This window comes from Rattus rattus, chromosome 17, assembly GCF_011064425.1.
Source record: "Rattus rattus isolate New Zealand chromosome 17, Rrattus_CSIRO_v1, whole genome shotgun sequence".
NCBI classification, from domain to species: domain Eukaryota; kingdom Metazoa; phylum Chordata; class Mammalia; order Rodentia; family Muridae; genus Rattus; species Rattus rattus.
The window spans coordinates 241,816-269,424 of NC_046170.1; the positions used below are offsets into that span (position 1 = coordinate 241,816).

Here is a 27,609-nt window from a genome sequence, read left to right on the forward strand (position 1 = left end):
TTTCATTTAAAAATGGAACCCAGGGAATCAAAGTGAACACCAGTTATGTGAAGTGCTTTTATCCTATCCGAGGGACATGCAATATAAATCTGGGAGACAGGACCCTGGTTACAAGTTCCAGAGAAGGCTCCCTGCTCCTCCCTGTTCCAGAGACAACTGCACTTTCTCATGCTGTGCCAGCCTCATCCTTTTTTTTTTATGTATGTTTATTTATGTATGTTCTTTGTATGCCTGATCTCTCTAATACTTTGAGCACAAAGGGGTATTGGATTTTGTCAAAATGTTTTTCCACATCTAATGAGATGGTCATGTAATTTTTGTTCTTCCAGTTTGTTTGTATGGTGGATTATGTTGATGGATTTTTTTATATATTGCATATCCCTGCTTCCCTGGAGTGAAGCTTACTTGATCAAGATGGATAATGCTTTGGATATGTTCCTGGATTCGGTTTGTGAAAAATTTATTGAGTATTTTTGCCTCAATGTTCATAAGAGAAATTGGTCTGAAGTTCTTTTTCTTTGCTGAGTCTTTGTGTGATTTAGGCCTCGGGGTGACTGTGGCTTCCTAGAATGAATGTTGCACTGTTCCTTCTGTTTCTACCTTGTGGAATAATTTCAGGAGTATTGCTGTTAGCTCTTTGAAAGTCTTGTAGAATTCTGCACTAAAACCATCTGGCCATGAACTTTTTGGTTGTTGTTGTTGTTGTTGTTGTTGTTGTTGTTGTTGTTGTTGTTGTTGTTAGACTTTGAATGACTGCTTCTACTTCTTTAGGGAGCATAGAGCTCCTTAAATGGTTTACCTGATCTTGATTTAATTTTGGTAAGTAGTATGTGTCTAGAAAATTGTACATTTTGTTAAAAATTTTTAAGTTTTGTGGTATACAGGCCTTTGAAGTAACACTTAATGATTCTTTTAATTCCCTAAGAGTCTTTTGTTGTGCCTCCCTTTTCATTTCTGATTTTGTTCATTTGGAATCTGTCTCTCTGTCTTTTGGTTGGTAGACTAAAGGTTTGTCTATCTTGTTGATTTTCTCAAAGAACCAGCTCTAGGTTTTGTTGATTCTTTGACTTGTTCTCTTTGTTTCTAACTGATTGTTTCTGCACTGATTTTGATTATTTCCTGCCTTCTACTCATCCTTGATGTGTTTGCTGCTGCTGCTGCTGCTTCTTCTTCTACTTCTTCTTCTCCTTCTCCTTCTCCTTCTCCTTCTCCTTCTCCTTCTTCTTCTTCTTCTTCTTCTTTTCTTCTTCTTCTTTCAGTTGTACATTTAAATTGCTTATATGACAACTTTCAAACATCTTTATGGAAGCACTTAGTGCTATGAACTCTTAACACTGCTTTCATTGAGTCCCATAAACTTGGGTATATTGTGCCATCATTTTCACTGAGTTCTAGAAACCCTTTAATCTCTTTCTTTATTTCTTCCCTGACCCAAAGATCATTGAGTAGAGAGTTATTCCATTTCCATGAGTTTGTAAGCTTTCTGGTGTTTCTGATGTTGAAGTCCAGTTTTAATCCATGGTGGTCTGATAAAATACAAGGCATTAGTTCAATTTTCTTGTATCTGTTGAGGCTTGCTCTGTGACTGACAATATGGTAAATTATGAGGAGGATCCATGAGGTGCTGAAAAAACGGTATAGTCTTTTGTGTTTGGGTGAAATATTCTATAGATTTCAGTTAGGTCCATTTCATTCATGATGTCTGTTAGTTTCATTGTTTAGTTCTTGTCTAGATAACCTGTTGATTACTGAGAATCCAGTGTCCTACAGTGTATGAGGTTCGGTGTGCAATTTAAACTTTCGTAATGCTTCTTTTACAAAACTGAGATAACATCTAAGTAGATCTTTCCTTTGATGAGTTTGATGTGTGCTTCCCTGTCTATTTTTATTAATTTTGGTTGACATTCTGGTTTGGAATGGCTACTGCAGTCTACTTCTTGTGTTGTTTGCTTGGAAAACTTTTTCTAGCCCTTTACTATGAGGTAATGTCTATCTTTATCACTGAGGTGTGTTCCTTGTGTGCAGTAGAAGGATGGATCCTGTCACATCCATTCTGTTAGCCTGTGTCTTTTTTGCGGGGAAATTGCTTCCATTGTTTTTGAGAGATGTTAATGACTAGTGACTGTTTTCCTATTATTTTGATGTGCGTGTGCATGTGCATGTGTGTGTGTGTGTGCGTGTGTGTGTGTGTGTGTGTGTGTGTGTGTGTTTTCATGCTTCCATTATTCTTGCTACTGGTATGAAGTTACTTATTTCCTGTGTTTTCTTGGATGCAGTTATCCTCCTCATGTTGGAGTTTTCCTTCTATTATTTTCTGTAGGGCTGGATCTGTAGATAGATATTGTTTGAACCTGGATTTGTCTTGAAATGTGTTGTTTTCTTTATGATGATTGAGAGTGTTGCTGAGTATGCTGTATGTTGGCATCTGAGGTTTTTCAAGATTGCAAGATATCTGTCCAGGCCCTTCTAGCTTTTGGAGTCTCTGTTGAGAAGTTGGGTGAAATTCTAATAGGTCTGACTTTGTTACCTACCCTTTCTCCCTTGCTGCTTATACTATTTCTTTGTTTTGTAGATTTTGTGTTTTGATTATTTTGTGCCAGGATGATTTTCTTTTCTATCCCAGTCTAATTGGTGTTCTCTAAGCTTCTTGTATATGTATAGGCTTCTCTTTCTTTAGGTTGGGAAATTTTTCTTCTATGATTTTGTTGAGAATATTTTCTAGGCCTTGGAGCTCAGACTCTTCACCTTCTTCTATTCTTATTATTCGTACTTTAGGTCTTTTTATGGTATCTTAGATTTCCTGGATGTTTTTGTCAGGAATTTTTTAGACTTAACATTTTCTTTGAAATTTATCAATTTCTTCAACTGTATTTTCTACAAACAAGATTCTGTCTTCCGCTGTCTGTATTCTGTTTCTGATACTTGCATTGGTTTTTCCTGTTCTCTTCCCTAGGTTGTCTTTCTGTTGTCTTTGTTGGTTCTATTTCCACTTTCAGGTCTTGCACAGTTTTATTTATTTTCTTCACCTGTTTACTTGTATTTTCCAGTGTATCTTCTAGACATTTGTTTCCTCTTTAAAGACCTTACCTGTTTGATTGTATTTTCCTATACTTCTTTAATTTATTCATTTCCTCTTTAAAGGCCTCTGTCATCATTATAAAATTGAATTTAAGGTCATTTTCTTGTGTTTCAGTTGTGCTGGGATATCCAGGGCTTGCTGTAGTAGGCTAGGTGTGCTGTGAAGGTGTCATATTACCCTGGCTTTTGTTGATTGTGTTCTTTCGAGGCCCTTTAACCATCTGGATTGCTTTGGTGTCTGGATGCTCCTGTGGTAGTAAGTATTGGAAGGGTGTTTGACCATGATGATCCTGGTGTGGCAGACCTCTGATGGGTATTCTGTGCTGTATTGTTACAGATCTCTGTGTCTGTTTGATTCAGTATTCGCAGGTCTCTATGGTTCAGGAATCTCAGATCAGGGCAGAGGGGTGGCATCGAATGGAGGTCCTCTTGGACTAGCAGGCTGCTCAGGGCAGCTTGGTGTGCCAAGATGACTCAGAGAGCAGGGAAGATGGGTGGGGTCAAGGAAGCTACTCTTATGATTCTGACTTTAGCAGGTCTTATGCAGGTGGCAGAAGTGGTGGAAGAATGGAGGTCCCACTGTGATAGCAGGCTGTTAATGATAGCTTGTCTTGCTCCAGAGGACTCAGGAAACAGGGAAGATGGGTGGGGGAAAGGAAGCTTACCTGTATGGTTCAGAATCCACAGGTCTGATGAAGGTGGGCTAAGAGGTGGAGGGAGAGTGGAGAATCAATTTCTTCCTTCATTACCTTTGAAAAAACCTCTATCTCATCTACATACCACACTTTCTATGTACATTTATCACTTGGTGGACACACAGGCTGATTTAATCATACAGTAATTGTGAATAGGGCTCTAAACATGAATATACAGGTATTTCTCTGGTCTGCTCACTTCATGTCTTCTCTCATATGTGAAACCAAGTTTGGATGGATGGAGAGTATCTCTGTTAGGATTTTACTGCTGTGAACAGATACCATGACCAAAGCAACTCTTCTAAGGACAACATTTAATTGGGGCTGGCATACAGCTTCAGAGGTTCAGTCTATTATTACCAAGGCAGGAGCATGGCAGTGTCCAGGCAGGCATGGTGCAGGAGGAGCTGAGGGTTCTACATCTTCATCTGAAGGCTGCTATCAGAATACTGGCTTCCAGGCAGCTAGGATGAAGGTCTTATAGCCCACGCCCACAGTGACACACTTACTCCCACAGGGTTATACCCTCTAATAGTGCCACTCTCTGGGCTGAGCATATACAAACCATCACAAATGGATGGATGGATGGATGGATGGATGGATGGATGGATGGATGGATGGATGGATGGAATAGAAGGGTAGTTGATAAATGATAGATAACATTAGTATGGTAGATAATATGATGAATAATATAATGATGGATATATTGGCGATAATATAGAAGAGTTAGATTGTGTTAGAGGATAGAACAGATAGGTAGATAGGTAAGATGAGCAAGATAGAGAATGAAAATGAAAGTGAGTCCTGTGGAAGAAAGGAATAAGCAAAGATGAGAAAGAGGGGCAGGAGAGGGTTGTAGAGGGTGAATATAGTCAATATACATGATATACTTTGATTAACATGGAACCCTTCACTTTCTACAATGAATCTATGGTAATAACATTAATTAATGAGTACATGTATCCCTTTGTTCTTTGTCATAGCCACATTTCCTTTGTTACAGCCACAGAACAGTTGTTTTGTCTCACAATCCCAGGAGCTATAAGTAGCAGAATCCCTCCCTGACCCTGCTTCCTCACTTCCCTCTCACCCCCTAACCTAACATCAGCAACCCTGCTGGAGACAGTAAGTGAAGAAAGAACAAGATGGGGGAGTTCCTGGCCTGGAGCCATTCATCTGCTGGCTGATGACACCAACGGCAGAGCCCCAAAGCATAGCAAGCTTGTTTGCTCTTGTCTGGTTGTTAATGTTGATATATGAATAAGCAAGAAGACAGCTTCATTTCCATAAGTTAGAGTATGCCGAGAGTACAGAAGACCAAGCACAGCACAGTTAATCATAACTACAGAGCTAGCACGAAAACAGTGACAAAGCCTTTTCTGTTAGTCACAGTGTTTTATGTTAATAACTTCTTTGAAGCTGAAGCAGGCACTGCAGAATGCTGAGTATGTCAGGGCTGTAGAAGCCTACAGCATTCCCCAGAGGAATCCCAGCGAATTCACTTCTTGATGGCATGGTCATCCATCGAGCTGTTTATGTAAACAAGGTCAGCTCTTTGGACTGAAACATCTGGAGGCCAGGATGTTGCTGCCATTAAGTCCTGAGCTGGGATGCATGTCCCACCTACCCGGACTCCAGGCAGCAGAAGGAACTTCTGTCCTAGGTGGATGTTAATGAACAGTACTTAGCAGAAAAGTTAGTGAGAAAGCTGGGATCTGTGAGGTTTGCATGTGAGGGTAGGGTCTGCATGCTGCTCATGAGGGGTTATGATAGATGGATTCAGGGAAGAAATCGAGTGCCAGGCAGCCCCCCAACCCGAAACTTCAGACAGAATCAATTATTCTCTGCTTGCCATTCCTCCAACTTACCAGAGCTTTTGTCACTCAAGTATCACACTGCTTCATAACTTTATCTTTCTCCTTGCATAACAGTCTCTGAGTCAAGGGCTGTTTTATTTGTATTTAATTCCTTCATATTTTATGTGGTGCCTGACACCAAGCAAATCCTCAGCAGAAAAAAAAAGCCTAAAACAGAGCTTCCACAAACCAAGAGCCATACATCAGCTCGGGCAGGGAAGAGATGGAGGGCATTGACAGTCGGGACACATAGAGCAGCACAGGCCATCAGGGGGCTTTTAGAATGATACCACCAGATGCCCAAGGGATATTTTGCTATCTTTAATTTATATGTGTGAATGTTTGCTTATATGTATGTATGTATGTATATGTACACTGTACCATGTATATACAGTGCTTACAGAGACTGGAAGAGGGCATTAGAGCTCCTGGAACTGGAATTACAGATGGTTGTGAGCCACCATGTGGGTACTGGCAATAAAACCCAGGTCCTTTGGAAGAACAGCAAGTGCTTTAAACCACCGGACCGGTCTCTCCAGACCCTCTTTTCAGAGTCTTCTGAGTGGTATGATTTGAATAAACATGAATTACCTTAGGCCTAGAGGGGGTGCAATCTAATTCTGATATATTTACTTCTTGACTCTTCACAGATGACTAAAGAAGGAAAGACAGAGAGGTTAAGAAACTTCTCCAGTCACACATCTGGGAAGTAGAGAAAGAATGATTTTGAATCCTTACAATTTTTTCATGACCATTTTCTTCTTTTCATAACTGTGTTCAAGAAGTATAGTTCTTGAAGCTAGAGACATGGTTCAGTGACTAAGAGCATGAGTTCTTTTCCAGAGGACCTGGGTTTGATACCCCATACCCACTTAGTAGCAGTTGCTCACAATCATCTATAACTCCAGTCTCAGGAACTCTAACAGTTTTCTGGCCTTTAGGAGTACATACACATATTATACCTACATACCATACCTACAGATATGTCTACAGACACCCATGTAGACAAAACTTCCTTATACTTTAAAATAAAATAAAATAAAATAAAATAAAATAAAATAAACTTAGCAGTGGAATGTCCCATTGCATTCTGCTAGTGTGTGAGCTGGATATAGACACAAACATATAAGCTAATTGTATCTCAGGCCCTGCAGATGAACCTAACGCTTAACTAAGGCAGAGCCTAGCCTACTGGACGTGTCAATGAAGTCTTCTAGCTATTGGTCATTTTGCTTTTCTCAGACAATGGATATAAACCTTATAATTATGTCCCTAGTTAATTCTTATTTTTTGTAGAACAAAAAAATCCATTCATTGAATGAATGAGTTGTGTGCTGCCAGCAGCAGAAACAGTTTAGGCGTGAGAGAGAAATAATTCAAATGCTATCCTTGGGAGGTAGCTTAAGGTTGTCCCTAAAGATTCTTAAGTTTAAGCCTTCTGTGACTCATATGACTGCCACTCTTTTCATCTTTGCCGTTATCCCAGCGAGGGACACTGACTGCTCCTGAGTTCAACAGCTACATAAAAGATGCATTGGTGTTAGGAAATTGGAGAGGGTAAAAGGGCCTGTCCCTTCAAAAGAGTATGAATAAGGGTTGGCACTGTTAACGCCACCAACTGACAGCACAGTGTTCAAATTCCTAAGCTTATGGGAGGGCATTTGACATTGGGGGACCACTTGCCTACCATGCATGGGGACCTCTGTGCAATCCCCATTGTAGTAAAAAATAAGTAAATAAACCGAAGTAAAAGAAACCATCCACTTGCAGATGTTTTGATTGCATTGACAGCACTTTATCAGGATGAGAACCGTAATAGCTCAGTCAGGAAAGTGCTTGATGTTCAAGCATGAGAACCTGAGTTCAATCCCAGCGCCCACGGAGAAGCCTGAGTGTGGGAGAGCACATCCGTGACAAGGCTGGGAGACTGGGACAGCAGTGTTTCGGGGTCTCGCTGGGCTCCAGTCTAGCTGGAATAGCAAAGTCTAGGTTCATTGAAAGACTTTATTTGAAAACTTACTGTGGGGACCAGTGCAAGGGGACACTTGATGTCACCTTTTAGTCCTCCCCCGTACACACCCATATGCAAACATATTTGCATATATACATATATACATATATATATACATATATACATATATATATAATCTTCCTCTCTCTTTCTCGCTCTCTCTCTCTCTCACACACACACAACACACACACACACACACACACACACACACACACACACAGAGACATTCAGGGACACCAATGCACAAATATAAATGGGCTTCCTAGCTAAGGGAAATATAACCATAAGACTCATTTGTATAGGCCACATTTATTACACACCTACTATGTGAACTACTACTCAGACCTTGCCCATGCGCAAATGGAGGAATACGTAGGAGGTGCAAGTGTGTTTACTATTGCCCAGTCATTGATTTAGGGATGTTAATCACCTGAAGGCACACATATTGATATTACTAAATAAAGACATCTGCTGCAAGCCATGGATACAGTGTATAGCTGAGACTAGGGGTTATGTGTTAAGTGTCAAGCTTAATGTAGTCTATGAAAGAACCATGGGCAGGGACTAGAAGTACAAATATGGCCCCTGAAGAGGAGGTGCGTAGTGAGCAAGAGGCAAGAACACAGGTGACACCCTACAGTTTTGTTGGGTGCATTGGCTAGGAAAAGACTTGTTTGAAGCAGTAGGTTGAGGACAAGTTAAGATGGGGATGGTGCAAAACTACAAAATTTGGATTTTTAGATATTAAAAATTCGTCTTCCTTGAGACACAGGTAGCCATCCTCCATGCAATCAAACCTCATTCCCTGTTTTTGTCAGTTCTGATTATGTGATGCCTGTATCCATTACTCTTCTGTTGCTATGATAAAATACCATGATCAAAATTTACTTACAGAAGAGTTTATTTTTGATTATGGCTCCAAAGGGGCTAAGAGTCAATCATGCAGGAAGGTTTGATTGCAAGCAGCAGGAATAGGATCAGGAGCAGGAAGCTAGGAGAGCTCATCATCGACCACAAATATGAAGGAGAGAGAGAAGTAAAGGTAGGGTGGATCTATAAACTCTCAAACCCACTCTCAGTGATACATTTCCCTCAGCAAGTCTGCACCACCTCTCCAAACAGCATTACCAACTGGTGACCAAATTTTCAGATGCTGAGCCTAGGAGAGGCATTCCTCAATCAAACCACCATACCTTTGTTTGGCCTTGGTTTCTGATGCCCTTTATCAAACCAAAAATGTTGGTGATTCTATCCCAGACTCCTTAATTGCTATAAGCCATGACCTTCCAAGTACTACTTTGGCTTTGTCCTGTGCTCCTGTTTAAGGTAACCAAATTGTTATTTAGTGTCAGGATTAGGATCCCAGCTTCTCAGCTAAGGGGTCTAAGCCTTCTCCTGCTGGTTGTTCTGCACCAAACCCCCAAGATTAGTACATGAGACATTAATTGGGTCTTGCACTCCTAAAATTGCATGAACACTTTTCTAAGGGATTATACAAGTTTGGGATGTGAAAACCTACATTGACAAAGTGAGTGGTAGTATTTTTCCCCATGCCTCTAATATATGTGTTTGTACTGGGATGATGATTTAGATAGCAGCTCAATAAATTGAACAAATAAATTACACCAAACCCTTGCACCATCATTTCAGAGGGCTGTCATCATACCATGGAGGTCCCATATCACCCAGAGTGCTGTTCCAACATCCTGCAGTGTTTCTTAGCGTGCTGGTGGGTTTTCATTTGGTCAGAAATTGCTTTATTTCTCATATTGGCAAACAGCATAAGAAGTTTTGCTCTAGAAAGTGAGCTGTGAAAGACATCAGTGGCTTGTTTTGTGACTATTAGCACATCATTTAAAGTCCCTAAGCCTCAGTTTCTTTCTCTGTGAAATATGGATTGATGATACCTACCTCAAAACTTGTAAGAGTAAGAACTAATTCATTGAAATGAAAAGGATCTAGATGTCAGACAAATGCAGATTCATATAATAGGCTTATATTAATTACCAGCCATAGAAGAGCCTCCTCAATCCCTAGTCAATAAATTCTAATTTTTTTATCATAGGTAATTCTAAGACAATACCTTTTACTGTTATCTAACTAGATTATCTTAATGAAGCCAGGTAGGTTTGATAACATTCCTCAAAGGCTCAGAAATTCAGTCTTGCCTACATTCCAGACACACATCCCTAAGTGATGGACTATAAACCTAACCCATATGTGATATCATGGTGTACCAGAGGCAAGGCAGAAGAGTAATTATCCCCTCAGGTGACACTCTTGGGTTGACATGGTGCTTATTGATATCGATTAAGAACATAGTGAGAACAGAAGCATTGTGAGGAGCTTGTCACAGAGTGGCCCTTCCCTGATAGGCTCCCATCCCATCAAGTGAGGATCATTCCCTAGGCTTTGATGTTAAAAAAAACAAATAAACATTTGTAGCTCAGGTTCAGAAAGCTAGTAAATCACTACACAATGGAAAGCATCCGACTGAAATGCTTAAAGATTAGCATGTCAGGCTGTAAAGACCCATGCATGACCCATGATTTAGGGAATGAATACATGCATGGGTGGATTGGTGGGAAGGTAGGTGGATGGACGGATGGAGACTTTAACTTTATCAGAAATAGATAAATGACCTTGGACAAAGTCATTGACTGTTCTGGGAAGCTGTCTCTTCTCTGTAAAATAGAGATAATAAAAACAGCCACATAATTATAAAAATAAAACATGTTAATGCAAGTTAAACACTTAGGTCAGGACCTGGCACTTAGTTACAAAACCCCCAGTGGATATGAACTGTTATTATGATCTGCATAATCATTCCTTGCGTTCTATACTCTCCAGCCCTAGATGTCTGACTGCTGCTTCTAAGATATCTGTGTACTCTGTTTTACAGGTCAACAGGTCCTGGGCTTGGTAGAGAACCAGAGTGACTGGTATCTTGGAAATCTCTGGAAAAATCACCGTCCATGGCCAGCCCTTGGAAGGGGCTATAACACAGGTAAACCATAAGGGCAATGTGGAGGACCATAGAGAGAGGGAGACATAGAGTTATTGTCCCTTCTCAAAGAAAGGAGATGAGCAGCAATATGGAGGAGGCCACCTGGTTTTCTGATTTACTAGGGCACAAGGCATACACAGGTAACACCTCCAATTCTTATTTTATGCCATGCTACAGGTGATAAAGCAGTTGAATTGTGGAAGCCTGCCAGTCTTGCTAGAAAGGTCCTCTGCTGGCTTTAATGCTGGGATCCTGTTTAATTCTTTATCAGCTTGAGCTGTAACTTCTTTGGCTACTGATGCAAACCTGTGATCATTCTGCAGTAATAAATCCAACATCCTTTTCCTTAATGGAGTAGGTGTTGCCTTTCCCAGCCATATACATGCACTTTGGACCTGCTCTCACAGTAATCATCAGCATTTCTCTTGCTGCAGTCTTCCATGTAGAGGCTGCAAAAGTAGCACGAGCTCATAGTCCCCCCTGACCCTTCCTTTCATCAAAAGGTCCACGTTTACCCTACCCAGGAGGTAGCAGTAGAAAAGGTAGACATATTTGGACCTTGGTACTTCTAAGTACTTCATACCTTAAATATCATATGTCTAAAACCAGGTAATTTATTCTGCTTTGGTACTAACAGCAGCCCTGTATCTTCTCTTTTGTTGATAGTCACTTGTGTAGCCATTCCTTATCCCACAGCTAAGTACCAGATGCAGCCTAGGGCTCCAGGGAATGAAGCTCGTCCCTACGTCTGTTTCCAACAGTACCTCTGGATCCTTCTCTCTCCTCCATACTCATTGCCATTGATCTCATCCTTGTTTTTATCAGGATTAGAACCTGGGGTTCAACAATTTCAGGTCCCAAAATGGGCTGGTACTTTTAGAGAACAGAACTGGGGCCGATTTTTGGGAAATGCCCCACCTGAAGATGCTTCATAGACAGATCGTAGGGTCTGACCTCAAACTCTACAGAAAATTAACCAGGAAATTAACCCTGAGACCTGATGATCTGACTTCACAGAAGTCAGAATTAAACATGAGGCCCCAGAACCCAAAGGAAAAAGGATGTGAGCCAAGCTACTGAAAGTTCAAGGTCAGAAGCAGACCCTATTAAACTGTAGTTTGACCTGTAGTTACTTGACTATTGATACAAACCTGAAGTCAATACTCAGAGTAGGAGTTAAAACTGGAAGAAGACAGGGAAAAGCCAACATCAGTGTCCAGCCAAGGAACCTATATTGAAGCCCGTCCCTGAAGAATAGTGAGATTCTGCCGCTGACAGTTGCACGGCCATCAGGCCTGCTGTGCCCCATTTATGTCCTGTCAGGCTCCTACACATAAAAGGTTGCAGCTGAAGTTACACCAGTCCACAGACCCAGAACTTGTTTCTTCTTGCTGACCTGGACAATACCCTTTAGTTGCTGGATAGGAGAGGAATCTGAGGACTCTCTCAGGAGGTGAGGGATGGAAGTTGAGGCATACTATCACATCATCTGAAATACTGGTATTTTGACTTCTTTTCCAATTTGTATCCTTTTGCCCTCCCTTAGTTGTCTAATTTCTCTGGTTAGGACGACATATACTATATTGAATAAGTAGGGAGAGAGTGGGAAGCTTTGTACTAGTCCCTGATTTTAGGGAGATTGCTTCAAGGTTCTCTTAAATTAGTTTGATTTTTGGCCACTGGTTTGCTGTATATTGCTTTTAGTATGTTTTGGTATTTGCATTGAACTCAAACTAATCTTTCTGGGAATTTTATCGTGAAAGAATATTGTATTTTATCAAATCCTTCCTCATCATCTAATGAGATGATCATGTGCTTATTTTTTCCTTTGAGTTTGTTCGTATAGTATATTACTTTGACATATTTCCTTATATTGAACCGTCCTGGGATGAAGCCTACTTGATCAGTTGGATGATGATTTTGAAGTGCTCTTGGATTTGGTTTTCGAGAATTTTGTTGAGTACTTTTGCATCAATATTTATAAGGGAAATTGGTCTGACATTCTCTTTGTTGCGTCTTTTGTGGTTTAGGTATAATCATAATTGTCATTTTGGAGAAGGAATTGGGGAGTGTTCCTTCTGTTTCAATTTCGTGGAGTAGTTTGAAGAGCTTCTTTTAAGGTCTGATAGAATTCTGCACTAAAACCATCTGATCCTGGGCTTTTTGTTAGTTGGGAGACTTTTTTTTCTTTCTTTTATTAATTTTTTTTATTAACTTGAGTATTTCTTATTTACAATTCGAGTGTTATTCCCTTTCCCGGTTTCCGGGCCAACATCCCCCTAACCCCTCCCCCTCCCCCTTCTTTATGGGTGTTCCCCTCCCCATCCTCCCCCCATTACCGCCCTCCCCACAACAATCACGTTCACTGGGGGTTCAGTCTTAGCAGGACCAAGGGCTTCCCCTTCCACTGGTGCTCTTACTAGGCTATTCCTTGCTACCTATGAGGTCAGAGTCCAGGGTCAGTCCATGTATAGTCTTTAGGTAGTGGCTTAGTCCCTGGAAGCTCTGGTTGCTTGGCATTGTTGTTCATATGGGGTCTCGAGCCCCTTCAAGCTCTTCAGTTCTTTCTCTGATTCCTTCAACGGGGTCCTGTTCTCAGTTCAGTGGTTTGCTGCTGGCATTCGCCTCTGTATTTGCTGTATTCTGGCTCGTCTCTCAGGAGAGATCTACATCTGGCTCCTGTCGGCCTGCACTTCTTTGCTTCATCCATCTTGTCTAATTGTGTAGCTGTATATGTATGGGCCACATGTGGGGCAGGCTCTGAATGGGTGTTCCTTCTGTCTCTGTTTTAATCTTTGCCTCTCTATTCCCTGCCAAGGGTATTCTTGTTCCCCTTTTAAAGAAGGAGTGAAGCATTCACATTTTGATCATCCGTCTTGAGTTTCATGTGTTCTATGCATTTGGGTAATTCAAGCATTTGGGCTAATAGCCACTTATCAATGAGTGCATACCATGTGTTTTTCTGTGATTGGGTTACCTCACTCAGGATGATATTTTCCAGTTCCAACCATTTGCCTATGAATTTCATAAAGTCATTGTTTTTGATAGCTGAGTAATATTCCATTGTGTAGATGTACCACATTTTCTGTATCCATTCCTCTGTTGAAGGGCATCTGGGTTCTTTCCAGCTTCTGGCTATTGTAAATAAGGCTGCGATGAACATAGTGGAGCACGTGTCTTTTTTATATGCTGGGGCATCTTTTGGGTATATGCCCAAGAGAGGTATAGCTGGGTCCTCGGGTAGTTCAATGTCCAATTTTCTGAGGAACCTCCAGACTGATTTCCAGAATGGTTGTACCAGTCTGCAATCCCACCAGCAATGGAGGAGTGTTCCTCTTTCTCCACATCCTCACCAGCATTTGCTGTCACCTGAGTTTTTGATCTTAGCCATTCTCACTGGTGTGAGGTGAAATCTCAGGGTTGTTTTGATTTGCATTTCCCATATGATTAAAGATGTTGAACATTTCTTTAAGTGTTTCTCAGCCATTCGGCATTCCTCAGCTGTGAATTCTTTGTTTAGCTCTGAACCCCATTCTTAATAGGGTTATTTGTCTCCGTGCTGTCTAACTTCTTGAGTTCTTTGTATATTTTGGATATAAGCCCTCTATCTGCTGTAGGATTGGTAAAGATCTTTTCCCAATCTGTTGGTTGCCGTTTTGTCCTAACCACAGTGTCCTTTGCCTTACAGAAGCTTTGCAGTTTTATGAGATCCCATTTGTCGATTCTTGATCTTAGAGCATAAGCCATTGGTGTTTTGTTCAGGAAATTTTTTCCAGTGCTAGTTGGGAGACTTTTAATGACGGCTTTTATTTCTTTATGGGTTATGGGACTCTTTAGATGGTTTATCTGATCCTGATTTAGTGTGGGTACCTGGTATCTGTCTAAAAAAAATTGCCTGTTTCATCCAGATTTCCCAGTTTTGTTGAGTATAGACTTTTGTAATAGGATCTGATGATTTTTTAAATTTCCTCTGTTTCTTTTGTTATGTCTCCCTTTTCATTTCTGATTTTGTTAACTTGGATACTCTCTCTGTGCCCTCTAGTTAGTGTGGCTAAGGGTTTATCTATCTTGTTGATTTTCTCCAAGAACCAGCTCATGGTTTTGTTGATTCTTTGTATAGGTCTTTTTGTTTCTACTTGGTTTATTTCAGCCTGGAGTTTGATTATTTCCTGTTGTCTACCACTCTTGGGTGTATTTGCTTCTTTTCATTCTAGAGCTTTCAGGGATGCTGTCAAACTGCTAGTGTATGCTCTCTCTGGTTTTATTTTTGTTGTTTTTGTTTTGTCTTGTTGAGGTACTCAAGAGCTGTGAGTTTTCCTCTTAGCACTGCTTCCATTGTACCCTGTAACGTTTGGTATGCTGTCCCTTCATTTTCATTAAATTCTAAAAGTCTTTAATTTCTTCCTTAACCAAGTTATCATTGAGTAGAGTGTTGTTCAACTTCTATCTGTATGTGGGCTTTCTGTTGTTTTTGTTGTTCTTGAAAACCCAGTCTTAGTCGTAGTCCATGGTGATCTAATAGGATGCATGGGATTATTTCAGTCTTCTTGTATCAATTGAGGCCTGCTTTGTGACTAATTATATAGTCAATTTTGGAGAAGGTACTATGAGGAGCTGAGAAGCAGGTATACTCTTTTGTTTTAAGATGAAATGTTTTTTAGATATCTTTTAAATCCATTTGGTTCATAACTTCCTTTCATTTTGTCTCCATTTAGTTCCTGTTTCCATGATCTGTCCATTTCTGAGAGTGGGGTGCTGAAGTTCCCCACTGTCACTGTGTGATGTGCAATGTGTGCTTTGAGCTTTACTAAAGTGTCTTTTATGAATGTGGTTGCCCCTTACATTTGGAGCATAGATGTTCATAATCGAGAGTCCATCTTGGTTGATTTTTCCCTTTGACAGGTATGAAGTGTCCTTTCTTACCTTTTTTGAAAACTTTTGGTTGAAAGTCGATTTTATTTGATATTAGAATGGCTACTCCAGCTTATTTCTTGGGACCATTTGCCTGGGATTTTTTTTTCAGTCTTTTACTGTGAGATAGTGTCTGTCTTTGTCCCTGAAGTGCATTTCCTTCATGCAGCAAAATGCTGGTTCCGGTTTATATACCCAGTGAGTTACTCTGTGTCTTTTAATTGGGGAATTGAGTCCATAGATCTTAAGAGATATTAAGAAAAAGTGTTGCTTCCTGTTTTTGTTGTTGTTGTTGTTATTGTTGTTGTTGTTAAAGGTTGAATTATGTTTGTGTGGCTATCTTCTTTGGGGTTTGTTGAACGAAGATTGCTTTCTCGCTTTATGCAGGGTATATTTTTTCTCCTTTTGTTGGAGTTTACCGTCTTTTATCTTTTTTAGGGCTGGATTTGTATAGAGATATTATGTAAATTTGGTTTTGTTATGCAATATCTTGGTTTCTCCATCTTTGTTCATTGAGATTTTTGCTGGATATGGTAGCCTGGGCTGGCATTTGTGTTCTCTTAGGATCTGTTTGACATCTGTGCAGGATCTTCTGGCTTTCATAGTCTCTGGTGAGAAGTCTGGTGTGATTCTGATAGGTCTGCCTTTATATGTTACTTGACCTTTTTCCCTTACTGCTTTTAATATTCTTTCTTTGTTTGGTGCATTTGGTGTTTTGACTACTTTGTGACAGGAGGAGTTTCTTTTCTGGTCCAATCTATTTGGAGTTCTGTAGGCTCTTGTATGTTTATGGGCATCTTCTTTCTTTAGGTTAGGGACGTTTTCCTCTATGATTTTGTTGAAGATATTTACTGGTCCTTTGAGCTGGGAGTCTTCACTCTCTTCTATACCTATTATCCTTAGGTTTGGTCTTCTCATTGTATCCTGGATTTCCTGGATGTTTTGGGCTATGAGCTTTCCCCATTTTGCATTTTCTTTGACTGTTTTGTCAATGTTTTCTATGTTATCTTCTGCACCTGAGATTCTCTCTTCTCTCTCTTGTATTCTGTTGGTGATGCTTGCATCTACAACTCCTGATCTCTTTCCTAGGTTTTCTATCTCTAGGGTTGTCTCCCTTTGTGATTTCTTTATTGTTTCTATTTCCATTTTTAGATCCTGGATGGTTTTGTTCAATTCCTTCACCTGTTTACTTGTGTTCTCCTGCATTTCTTTAAGGGAGTTATTTATGTTCTTTCTAAAGTTATCATCCTCATTAAATGTGATTTTAAATCTGAATCTTGCTTTTCTGATGTAATGGGGTATCCGATGCTTGCTGTGGTGGGAGAACTGTGTTCTGATGAAGCCTTGGTTTCTGTTGCTTATGTTCTTGTGCTTACCTCTTGTCATCTGGTTATCTCAACTGCTACCTGCCCTTGCCGTCTCTGACTGGAGCGTGTCCTGTGATCCTGGTTGTGTCAGAACTTCTCAGAGTCCTGCCGTCTCTGTGATCCTGTGATCCTGAGATCCTGGGTGTGTCAGAGCTCCAGGAAGTCAAACTTTCTCAGGGTGTTGCAGAAGTGGGTGGGGTGCCAGAGCCTTGGGTTTGCTTAGGGCACTGGTGCAAGCTGGAAGGAACCCGTGCCTCTGGTGGGTGGGGGTTTGCGTTACCCTGGTTCTTGTAGGGGTCCTGGTTCTTGTGAAAGATGTTGTGGCCTGGACAACATAGTAGAATGTGTCTACTCCAGTGTTCCTGGTTGTATCCGATCTCCTAAGAGTTGAGCTTCCTCTGTGATCCTGTGGAAATGGGCATTTCAGAGCACCTAGGAGTTGGGCTCTAAGTGTTGTAAGAGAGGATACAGAGCCAGTACCCCAATTCTGTTCCTGGTCCAGGTTCAGACCAGAAGGAACCCGTGCCACTCTTGGGCCAGGTTTCCTGTACCCCTGAATCCTGGGGTCCCAGTTACTCCAGGTGTTGGGGCAGCTGCTGTGGCCTCTCCTGTGATCCTGTGTGTTTCAAAGCACCTGGGAGTCAGACTCCCTCTGGGTGTTGAAGGTGTGGGTACAGAGCCAGTGCCCCAGGTCTGTTCCGGGTGCTGTTCAAACTGTGGTCCTGGGCGTGTTAGAACCCGGGTGTAGAGCTTCCTCTGAGTATTGTGGGACTGGGTGTGGAGCTAATTTATTTCTAATACTGCATTGATTTTTCATTTGACAGACCGTAATGTATTCATTTCTTACTAAATGATATTATACTTTTCCCTAAGTTTTCTCCATTCGAAGTATAACCCATAACGTACAAATTCCTTTATTGATCATATTTGTTCGGTTGTATACCAACATACAAAGGAGTCTAAGGGAGGCACTGCCGTATCAAATGTGATGGATATTTAAATGTTATGATACTTCTCAATTCAGTGGGTTATGAGTAAGCCCTCCCCCCTTAGAGTTGACACATTCTTATTTGCTGTCTATATTAGGTACATTGTCTCCGTATTATAGAAGAATCATTATTTTTGAAGAATCAGTATTACAGAAGAATCGGTATTAGTAGGGAGCTAACCACAGCTTCTTCCGCTCAGAGAGATGGTCTCTGACAGGCCTCTGAGGTCACGGACTGTAGACCAAGAGGCCAGGTGAAGCAGACCCAGCGCTGGCCATGAGTAGCCATGTCTGGCTCAGCATTTTGCTTGACCTGGAATAACAGTAGCAAGCGGGGTTCTCTTTCCTGAAAATATCACTGCCTTGCCCTACCGACCCATGGAAAGTCGGGGGATCTCCATGATGCCAACCCTATTGTCTGAAGCACAGAAGCTGGGGCCTGTTACCCAGAAACCTGTGCAGTGAAGAAGAAAGGATGCGCAAAGCGGCTTTCCCTGGAGAAAATCGTCGGCGCTCATTCTGCGTGTGGTTTTCACGGGTCGCAGGGACGGATGGCACGAGATGTGTCATTGCTTTGGGATCCTTCAGGTTCACAGCGCTAATCATTAGATTTGACGCACGCTTTCGTGTGCATTAGCCCCTCTAATCCCCATTTTACAGAGGAGTTCGTGGAGGCTCGGCGAGGTTAATTGGTTTCCTGAGTTAGCAGAGCCAGTAAATGTCAGAGCCCAGGGCTTACGCCTTCCTTATGAGCGCTTAGCCTGTCATTGCGTAGCAATGGCTTCTTGAGAAGTTGTATTTCTGGGAATTTGTCCAGCCCCATTCCCAGTAAACTAGGTGAGATAGCTATGAATTGCCTCAATAGCCTTGCGACCATCTCCCAGACTTAGAACATTACCTACCCACGTGGGTGGCTACCTACGAGAGTCACCTGGGGAGCCTTAGATCCTAGCCTCTAGTTTGTCATCCGTAGCAGGTGATTCCTATTTACTAAACACAACTGAACACGCTTTATTCCAGAACTCATTATGGAGATGGTGCCCCCCCTTTCCATCTCACGCATTTATTACATACCCCGCTGTGTTGGTTTGAATGAAAATGCCCCCCACATAGACTCAGATACTTGAACTCTTTGTCCCCTGATAGTGGTGCCATTTGAGCTGGCTTAGAAGGTGTGGCCTTGCTGGAGGACGTTACTAAGAGACCAGCTTTGATATTTTTAGAAAAATTTAAATCATCCCCATGCTTCGCGCATGTGGTTCGAGATGTGACCTCATCGCATACAGTTTCTGCCACCAGGCCTAGCGTGATGCCGTGTTCTCTACCGTGAAAGATCCTTATCACTCTGGAACCCTAGCCCCAAATCCTTCCTTCTGTAAGTTGCCTTGGCCAATGGTGTTTTATCCCAGTGAGAAAAGTATCCGACACAGCCAATTCTCGCTATCAGTGGGTTCTTGGGCCTCATAACCACTTGACTTTTATTGTGCACACACTCAGCAGAGATGAGGTGATAAGTAAGAGTCCAGAGCCCCCATCGCATTGCGAGGGCTCTGGGGACACTTCAGTACAAAGCAAAGCCTGGCCACAGACTGACAAGACTGTCCAGAAAAAAAAATCATGTAGTTACAAGTGATTCTATGGGTCAGTGTGGAAAACCTACAGGATATCTAGGAGGGAAGCCAGCAGAATGCAGTTCCACCCCTGTTCTTGTTCCCAGCCCATTCTCCTGTGCTTATCATGGCTCAAAGAACCCAACTTAAAATGCCAGTGCCTTCACGAAGCGTAGAAGACCAGACTCATGCTCTGTCAGTCACACTGTGTGCTATTGCCTATCACTCACCACTATACCTTAAAGAGCCATCTCTTCACAGCTGCCTCTCAGCACAGTAGGTCAGATGTATTTGAATCAGAATGGTGTGGCAGATCCTGAATTCCTTAGTCGGGACCTGAGGGACTGCTTCAAGTGAAAGGAATCTTATCAAAGCTAGCCATCCAAGAGAAATACCCCACCTCTCAGCTTTCATGGCTGCTCTAGCCAGGCAGGCTTTGCTTACTTAACCCATGTTTATTAAACCTGATCTGGTGGACAAAGACTGAACTATTTGCTGGTCCAGTGCAGGCAACCAAAGAAATAGGAAAGAAAGCCAGTCTTCCTGAGGCCCACGGTTAAACTGGGGTGGTAAGGACATCACACTATAAAAACAGTTCCAGTCCTACAGATCCAAAGCTGCAGGATTTCATGGCACAGGGCAGCAACGGGATATTTGAGAGGAGTGCCAGTGAGGACCCAGTATGGACACTGTAGCAGAAGCCAGAGGCCTCAATGATTCACTGCCAGGAACATTTGCAGGTAAAGCTGTTTGGACAAAAGGACGTACTGTGTGACACCCTGCTGCTTCCCTGGCAAGATGTTTGTTTTGGTTTTTGTTTTTTAATTGAGGGTAGGTTGCACGGGTGGAAGGCAGATGTAAAGGGGTAAGGAGATAAATGAGATTGGGGTACAAAATATGAAATTCTCAAAGAATCAATACAAAGTTAAAACGACAACAACAGCAGCAAATATTTACCATTACTCTCCATGTTTATTTCTGTCTCTTAGTGAATATCTGACTGCAGTAAGGGGTGACCAAAATTGCTGGGTTTGTGTCCTCCTAAAACCAAGATGCGTTTCACATTTTTAGATTGCTGAGGGGAGGAAAAAAATCAAAGAATCTACCTTGTGACACATGGACTTTATATGAAACTCAAATAAACGTTAGTGTCCGTTAATAAGGCTTGTGACACACCATTGACACTTTGCAGTCCCAATGGGAGAACTTGGGAAGTGCTAGCGGAAATCTTGTGGTTTCTAAAGCCAAAAGCATTGACTCTCTAGCTCTTTAAGAACAAGAGTTTCTACCAACAACAGTGCAGAGCAGAGCAGAAGGTCGTATGGTGTGCATCTGGCAGAAGTGAGTTAGGATCCTGTCTGTGCCACTTACCTTCCCCCATCTGATAAATGGGAATAATAACCCAGTGATAATAGGCTGCTCGGAGGTCTAACTCCTTAAAGGTAACATAGAACCCACAGATATAGAACCAGTATCGATGCTCAGTAAATATTGGGCATCTCTATCCCATTAATTATGTACAATTTCCTTATGGAGGCACCAAAAGGAAGAAACAGCAAGGGGCTAATGGCACTCTTGATTGGAGAGATACACACACACAAGGTACAGGGGAAGGAATGAGAATGGTATATTCAATTTGGTCTTAAAGCATCTGCTATTACGGACTTCTCACTTACCCCCTCATTACCTTCTGTGTACAGTAGGTCCTCGCCAATGGACACCCATCAGTCAATACCTTTGAATGAGAGCAAGCATTTTCACCCCTAAGCTCCCTAAGAGTTGGTGCACCCATCGCATCCTATTCTGTAAATGTGGAAAACGCATTGCCATATAAACTTGGATTTCTTGGCCTGCGTGATCTAAAAATGCAGGTCATGAGGAATCAAGTGAAAGGGATGCCTCAGCCTGGACCCTCAGGGGCATCCCTTTCCCCCACATCATTCCTAACCTCCTACAAACATACTCGTTCCTTCCTTATCTTTTATAAAACACAACAGCCTGATTCTGGCATTAGGTTGGCCTAGAGTGGATCCGGCAAGGAGAGTTGGTAGAGGTAAGATGGAGGGGCTTCCCAGGACTTCTTAGACTTTCATAGGATCATACAGACCCTTGGGTTTTATTCCACAACAGTAGTGAGGACTGTACCCGGCTGAAACTGCCAGTCATGTTTAGTACTTTACAACTCAGTAGGAACATAGAGCAATTAGTTTCTATTTATCATCCTTACTCAGTGGCAACTTGGCAGGACCCTTCTCGTGCATTTCAGTGTGTGTGCGTTTCTGTGTTGGCTTGATATGCAAACTGAGAAGCAGCTCCCTCCCTCACACGTTCCCTCTCTCCCCAAGTGTTCCTGTCATTGTCGGATTTTGAGACACACATCTCTAATGTTGTGTTCCAATTAACCATGTCTCCTAGAGAAGTTCTTTACTTTGTCTCCATCACCCTCTCATGGCTCCTCCTAACACGTAGAACAGTGTTCTGGTGGCCCTGGTGTGGAGCTTGGGAGCAGGAGTCAATCAAAGTGGGACACAGCTTCTCTGGCTTATTTCCAGCTTCCCCCTGTCTTGGGAATTATCAGCCACAGAAGGACTCTGAATTTTTGTTTAATTAAAGATTATTTTTGTTTGTGGTTGGTATCAGCAGATGTAGAGTGTTCTGAGGGCCATTAAGGCTGCATTGTCCCATACTGAACATATGAGAGAGTAAGTCACTTCCTGAAAGCCAGTTCAGATACCTGATTCACACCTAGGTCTCTTTAGATGCCCATATTTTTTTTTTATTTTCCTGAGAAAACTTCTGACTAAAGTTTGTGAGTCTTTTCATCCTGTGAGAGATTGGCAGTCATTGAACAGAAGACTTGATTTTGACATGTGACCTTTTTTATCTGACTAAAGAGACAGGCCAGACTGATAGCTGCCTAGCTCCTTTCATTCAAGACCTGCTTCATCAAACATTTCGAGCAGTATTTATCTCAGCACATTTAACAGTTTGCGAGCAAATGGTCTTTGAGCATTTACTGGGTCCCACAAAGCAATTCCTTCACTTAACTCATTCAGAAGTATCCTCTGATTTTACCATGTGTGCCACCGATAGATAATGGTTTGTGGAAATGACCTTACTTGTTCCTTGAAGAACTGAGCATCTCAGGGTAGGGACACATGTGCAGGACAATTGACCAGAGGAAAATCTTGCAGCTGATTGGCTTCAGAGAGGAGGCGCACAGATGAGCTGGGGAAATCTATCTGAGGTTGACAGAAAATGAAAATGGCAGGAAAATAGGAACAGAGAGCAGAGGGCGTGATCAAGAAAGAGCCAGGCAGGTTCTGGCAGAGATAAAAATAGGCTTTACTAGACCGGAGCTCAAGGTTTGGTGAGTTTTCAGAGGCGCATAAGTGGTTTTGAAGGGTTCCAACTTTAAGACAGTGAACTATAAACATAAGTAGAACTTAGGGTGACCATCTACCCTTGACAGCCAGCATTAGGACTTTATACTCTTTGTCCTCTCCTTTGTACTCTCTCCCTACCCACAAAGCACAAAATCCATCTTACTGGGCATCTCTGTAATGGTCACAGAGTAATGTGAGCTCCTCTGTATTTCTCTGTCTTCTGCACAATGAAAGCAGAAATCGGCTTTTTTTTTTTTTTTTTTTTTGGAAAATGTCTGCTATGGGTTTGCTAGATCCTTAGCTAACAAAGCAGCCTGCTTCCGGCATTCTAGGTGGTGAATACCAGAAATATGATCAAAAAAAGGATGTTTATCACTCTAGCTGAAAGCTAGAACCAAGTAATTGTGCATTCTTTTTAAAAGGTCAGCATCACAACAAAGCTAGTCGGGTCCTCCCTGCTCTGTCACTAACCATAAGTGTATGTCCTGCTGATCCAATTTCTAGAATAAGCTTCTCCCATAACTAGAGGAGCCTGTAACATGCTTGGGTCAAGCATGCTCATTCATCTGTTGGTCCAGGGTCCGACCGTAAAGGTTGCAAAGACCCTATACCACTGGTGTTCCTTCCCAGGACATGTGGACATGTATATGTTAATGGAAATATTATTGATAGTCCTAGCTAACATATGTGAGCTACTTGTTAGAGATGGGCAGTTCCAAATGGATTACAGTGGTGTTTGTTCTTCACTAAGTGTAGAAGGCAGGTACCTCTTGTAGGTCTTCCAATATATGCACTAGCAATGATGTACTTCAGGTGAACTTTGGAGCAGCCCGGAAACTCCATTTTAAGTATATAGTCAACAAAAATACACAGGACACCATAATACAAACTCCAGAGTGTTTGTAAGCAGGTTCAAATGTAGAAACAACCTACCTGTCCATCAACAATTAAATGGATAAGGAGAACAATAGTTTATTTAGCATTAAGATAGAAACAACATTCTAAGGTAATGTAGATAAATTTCGCAAACATAATATTGAGCCAAAGGATAGTGACTAAAGGGTGCTTACCATATGACTCATTTTGTCCAGTTAAACTTTCTTATCTCTCAGATATGCATTGGACATAATTATAACAATTATGTACATTATAATATATGACATAGCTTTATAGCATCCAATCCATCACATTTAACAATTTTAAAGTATTCTTACTTAAAGAGTTTACAATTCTATACCTGAATTATGTTTGATTTTAACTTGCGTTACCATAAAAAGCCATCCTTTCAAATCTAGATCATCTTCTTTAATGCTAAATAACTTCAGTTTAATTACGAGACTCCAGTTTTCAACTCAGTCAGAGATATGAGAAGGAAGGAAGTATTACCTGAATACGTAGGAAGAACAAGGACATAGCTTCCAAAACTTATACAATTTGTAGACACAGCTGACTGCCTGGACAGGCTCCAAAATTCCCTATAATGTTGGAGCATCTTTCTTCAGCCTTCTGCCCCAGACCGTCTGACAGATCTTAAGTGAAGCAGGAATTCTGAAGGACTAACTTACCCTTCCTTAGCAGAGCTAAGCAGTCGACTATCCTTTTTTGGACAGTAATTGTCTGCAGAATGAAATCAGAGTAGTTCTTACCCAGTGACTGACTTGCCACAGTTGAAGAGATTCCAGTAATGGTGCTCAATATCTTCTTTGAAGTGGGCTGGGGCCCTGTCAGGAGCAGACGTGTCTCCTAGTCAAAAGATCTATTGATAATGAAATGATCTTAAATGCTATATTATGTCAATCTCTGATGCTTTTGAAGATAGTCTTCAAAAGTCATATACTATATATAACTCTAGATATACTATATATAACTTTGACTATTCTTAGCTATTTAGTATTTGAATAATATTGAAAAGACTTTATTGTTACTAAATCAGAACCTAATATTACCATGAGTTTTCTCTCTGGCCTTTAACTTGCATTACTTAATCACCCAACCATCCTAAACACTTTGTAAGAGCAGCTATTAGAAGGACTAGGTCTAAACCTTGTCTTCTTAAATGAGTTTCCTAAGCTCTCTAGTTTCATCCCTGTCCAAAATTATGACCATTTCCAAATTATCCTTTAACATGTCAACCTATCTATAATTTATATAAGTTCTTAAAATTATACCCTATGATCTCTAAATATATTTTCTTCTTTCATATGTGCACCGCATATGTACCTAGTGCCCACAGAGTCTGAAGAGGAAATTGGATCCCTTGGAATTGGAGTTACAGATAGTTGTGAGCTACCAGTTGAGTGCTGGGAATTGAATCCAGGTCCTTGGGAAGAGCAGCCACTTCTCTTATCTGTTGAGCCATTGCTCTAGCTCACCCTGTTACAATCAGACTGAAAGGATTCTGTTGGGTGATTTGTAAAGAAGGATAAATGTTTTGTTTTTTGTTTTTCCTAAAAGGAGCATTTCCCATGACATAAATTTCACTCACACCTAGAGTTGGGAACTTGCCATTCCTGCCCAGACTATATCTTTCCTTCTTGGCTAATCCGTTTTCCAATGCAGTGGCAAACACCTGAGACAATCCACTTATAAACAGGGAAGGTTTGGTTTTGCTGTGTAATGTCAGAGGTTCTGGACCACAAGCATTTCTATGTATAACTTCTAGACCTGTAGAATCATATGCAAAACACTCCATCTCCTGGCTAGGAAACAGAAGAGATAAATGATGAAGCCAGAATTTCATGAATCCTGCACCTCCAATGTAGTAAAGACCTTCTAATCGGCCTTGCTCATAAAAGTTGTACAATCTCCCACACCTACCAAGCAGAGCAAGCCTGTTGAAACTGGGCATTTGTGGGGTATTCCAGACCCAGCCCTTAGCGCTTTCTCTGTCTGAGCCCTCATCATATTCTTTATCTCTGGAATACCCAGCTATACCTCATCCCATGAATAGTTAATAAAAAAGAAATGAGCAAAAGTAAGTGGAAGGTTTCAGGTAAGAATCTGTCTCACTCTTTCAAGCATATTCCTAGTCAGTCTCTGTCTCCTCCCTCTCTCTCTCTCTCTCTCTTTCTCCTCCCTCCTTCCTCCCCTTCCCCTCCCTCCCCTCCCTCTCTCGCCCTCCCCCTTCCCCCTCCCCCCTCTCTCTCCTCCAAGTTTCAGGAAGGAAAAAACTCAAGCAGAAAGTAGATCACAGAACCCTTTAATTTTTATAATTGAAGTGAGTCCTAGGTAAACTCAGCAGGGATTTTAAATTGAGTCGTTTTTAATAAACTTACCTTCATTATTGCATCAGGCTTAGAATGAAACCCCCAGTGCTTCAAAGCAGAGGGGAGAAAAGCCATGATTTGATTGTAAGGGCTGCTTTCATACACATTTCAAGGAAGAGAGCGTACACGCCCTCCGATCTTCTCGCCAGCATCTGTTTAGTGCCCGGAGGCACGTTCATTGGTCTGACCAGCAAAGCCGTAAGAACCACCAGAGGACTGAGGTACAACTCATCTTCAGGTGGTGATGCGGAGCTGAGGAAGTGTAGATGGGAGAAACAACAACAATCAAATTCCTCGTAAATAAACATCTTTGCAGCTCGCTGTACATATGTCAAATATTTTTTTGTTTATCACATTGTCTTTTCAAGCTTGTTTAACTGTGTTCCCCACACTAACATTCTACACTGACTTAAGGAATAGGATGTATCTAAATCCTACTTTGAACTTGCCTCTTGTCTGCTGGATTTATGCAGCCCCTTGTGAATCCCCATTTCTCCTCTTGAGTCAAGGGAGCATGAGGTCTGAATTAACCAAGCCAGACCTAGGATGGTTCTTTCATTCAGCTTAATCATGAAAGCAGACTACAAAAAGAAACTGAGAGAAGGGAGGGGGGGAAGGCCTTCCTCCTAACAAAGGTCTTGCCCATGCAGACCTATGATATTACTTAGCCTGGAATAATGGTTGGCTTTGGTTATCAGTGTGAGTGGATTTGGTTACCAGTGAGAGACACTTGGGTTTTAGTTGGGCAAACCTTTGGATGTGGCTATGGGAGCATTTCTTGGAAAACTTAGCTGAGAAGGGAACCAGAATGGGGAAGCATCATCCAACGGGCTGGGGTTCCAAACTGAGTAAGAAATAGGGAAGGTGAATGCCAGCTGGACATCAGCATTATCATTGTTCTGCTTCCTCATCATCTGTGATATGAACAAATAGCCTCACACCCCTACTGCCACGGGGCTAAAACCTCCCCCACCATAAGGGACCAACCATACCAACCTCAAACTGAGCTGGAGTAAATTCTTCTTCCTTTATGTTGTTTTTATTGTATATGCGGTCATAGGAAAAGGGAAATAGCTACTGTAGAGAGGGAGTTTACATGGTTTCCTTGCCGGCAAGGGCTAGGCCCATACTTCTTTAGAGGTCCATTGGGTATACTCCCATGCAGAGAGAAGACAGTCATCTCTGAAACACTGTGCTGATTCCAGTTTTTCTGGTCTCCAGCCAGTCTCTTCCTCAAGGTCAGGCCTGCCGTCATCATCAAATAAGGCAGTCCTGATGAAGCCCTGCCTTATACCTGTGTGGTCTTCTGCACATGACCTAGTGTCTCCTCTAGTCATCCCTACAGGAGTGGGTTTCTATTCACTGACAACATTGATAGAACCAGGCTTCCCCTGTTTACTTATGGGCGTGTTTGAATAAACACACACACACGCA

The 27,609-nt window shown here is 41.7% G+C and overlaps 1 protein-coding gene across 1 annotated transcript in view; it reads left to right on the top strand.

Annotated features, from left to right (window-relative positions):
* The window catches only part of Large1 (LARGE xylosyl- and glucuronyltransferase 1), a 243,338-nt gene that overhangs the window by 130,653 nt on the left and 85,076 nt on the right, over nt 1-27,609 (top strand). Inside the window, 1 exon segment of the mRNA XM_032887950.1 lies at nt 10,543-10,647. Within this exon segment, the coding sequence (XP_032743841.1) occupies nt 10,543-10,647 (105 nt within the window).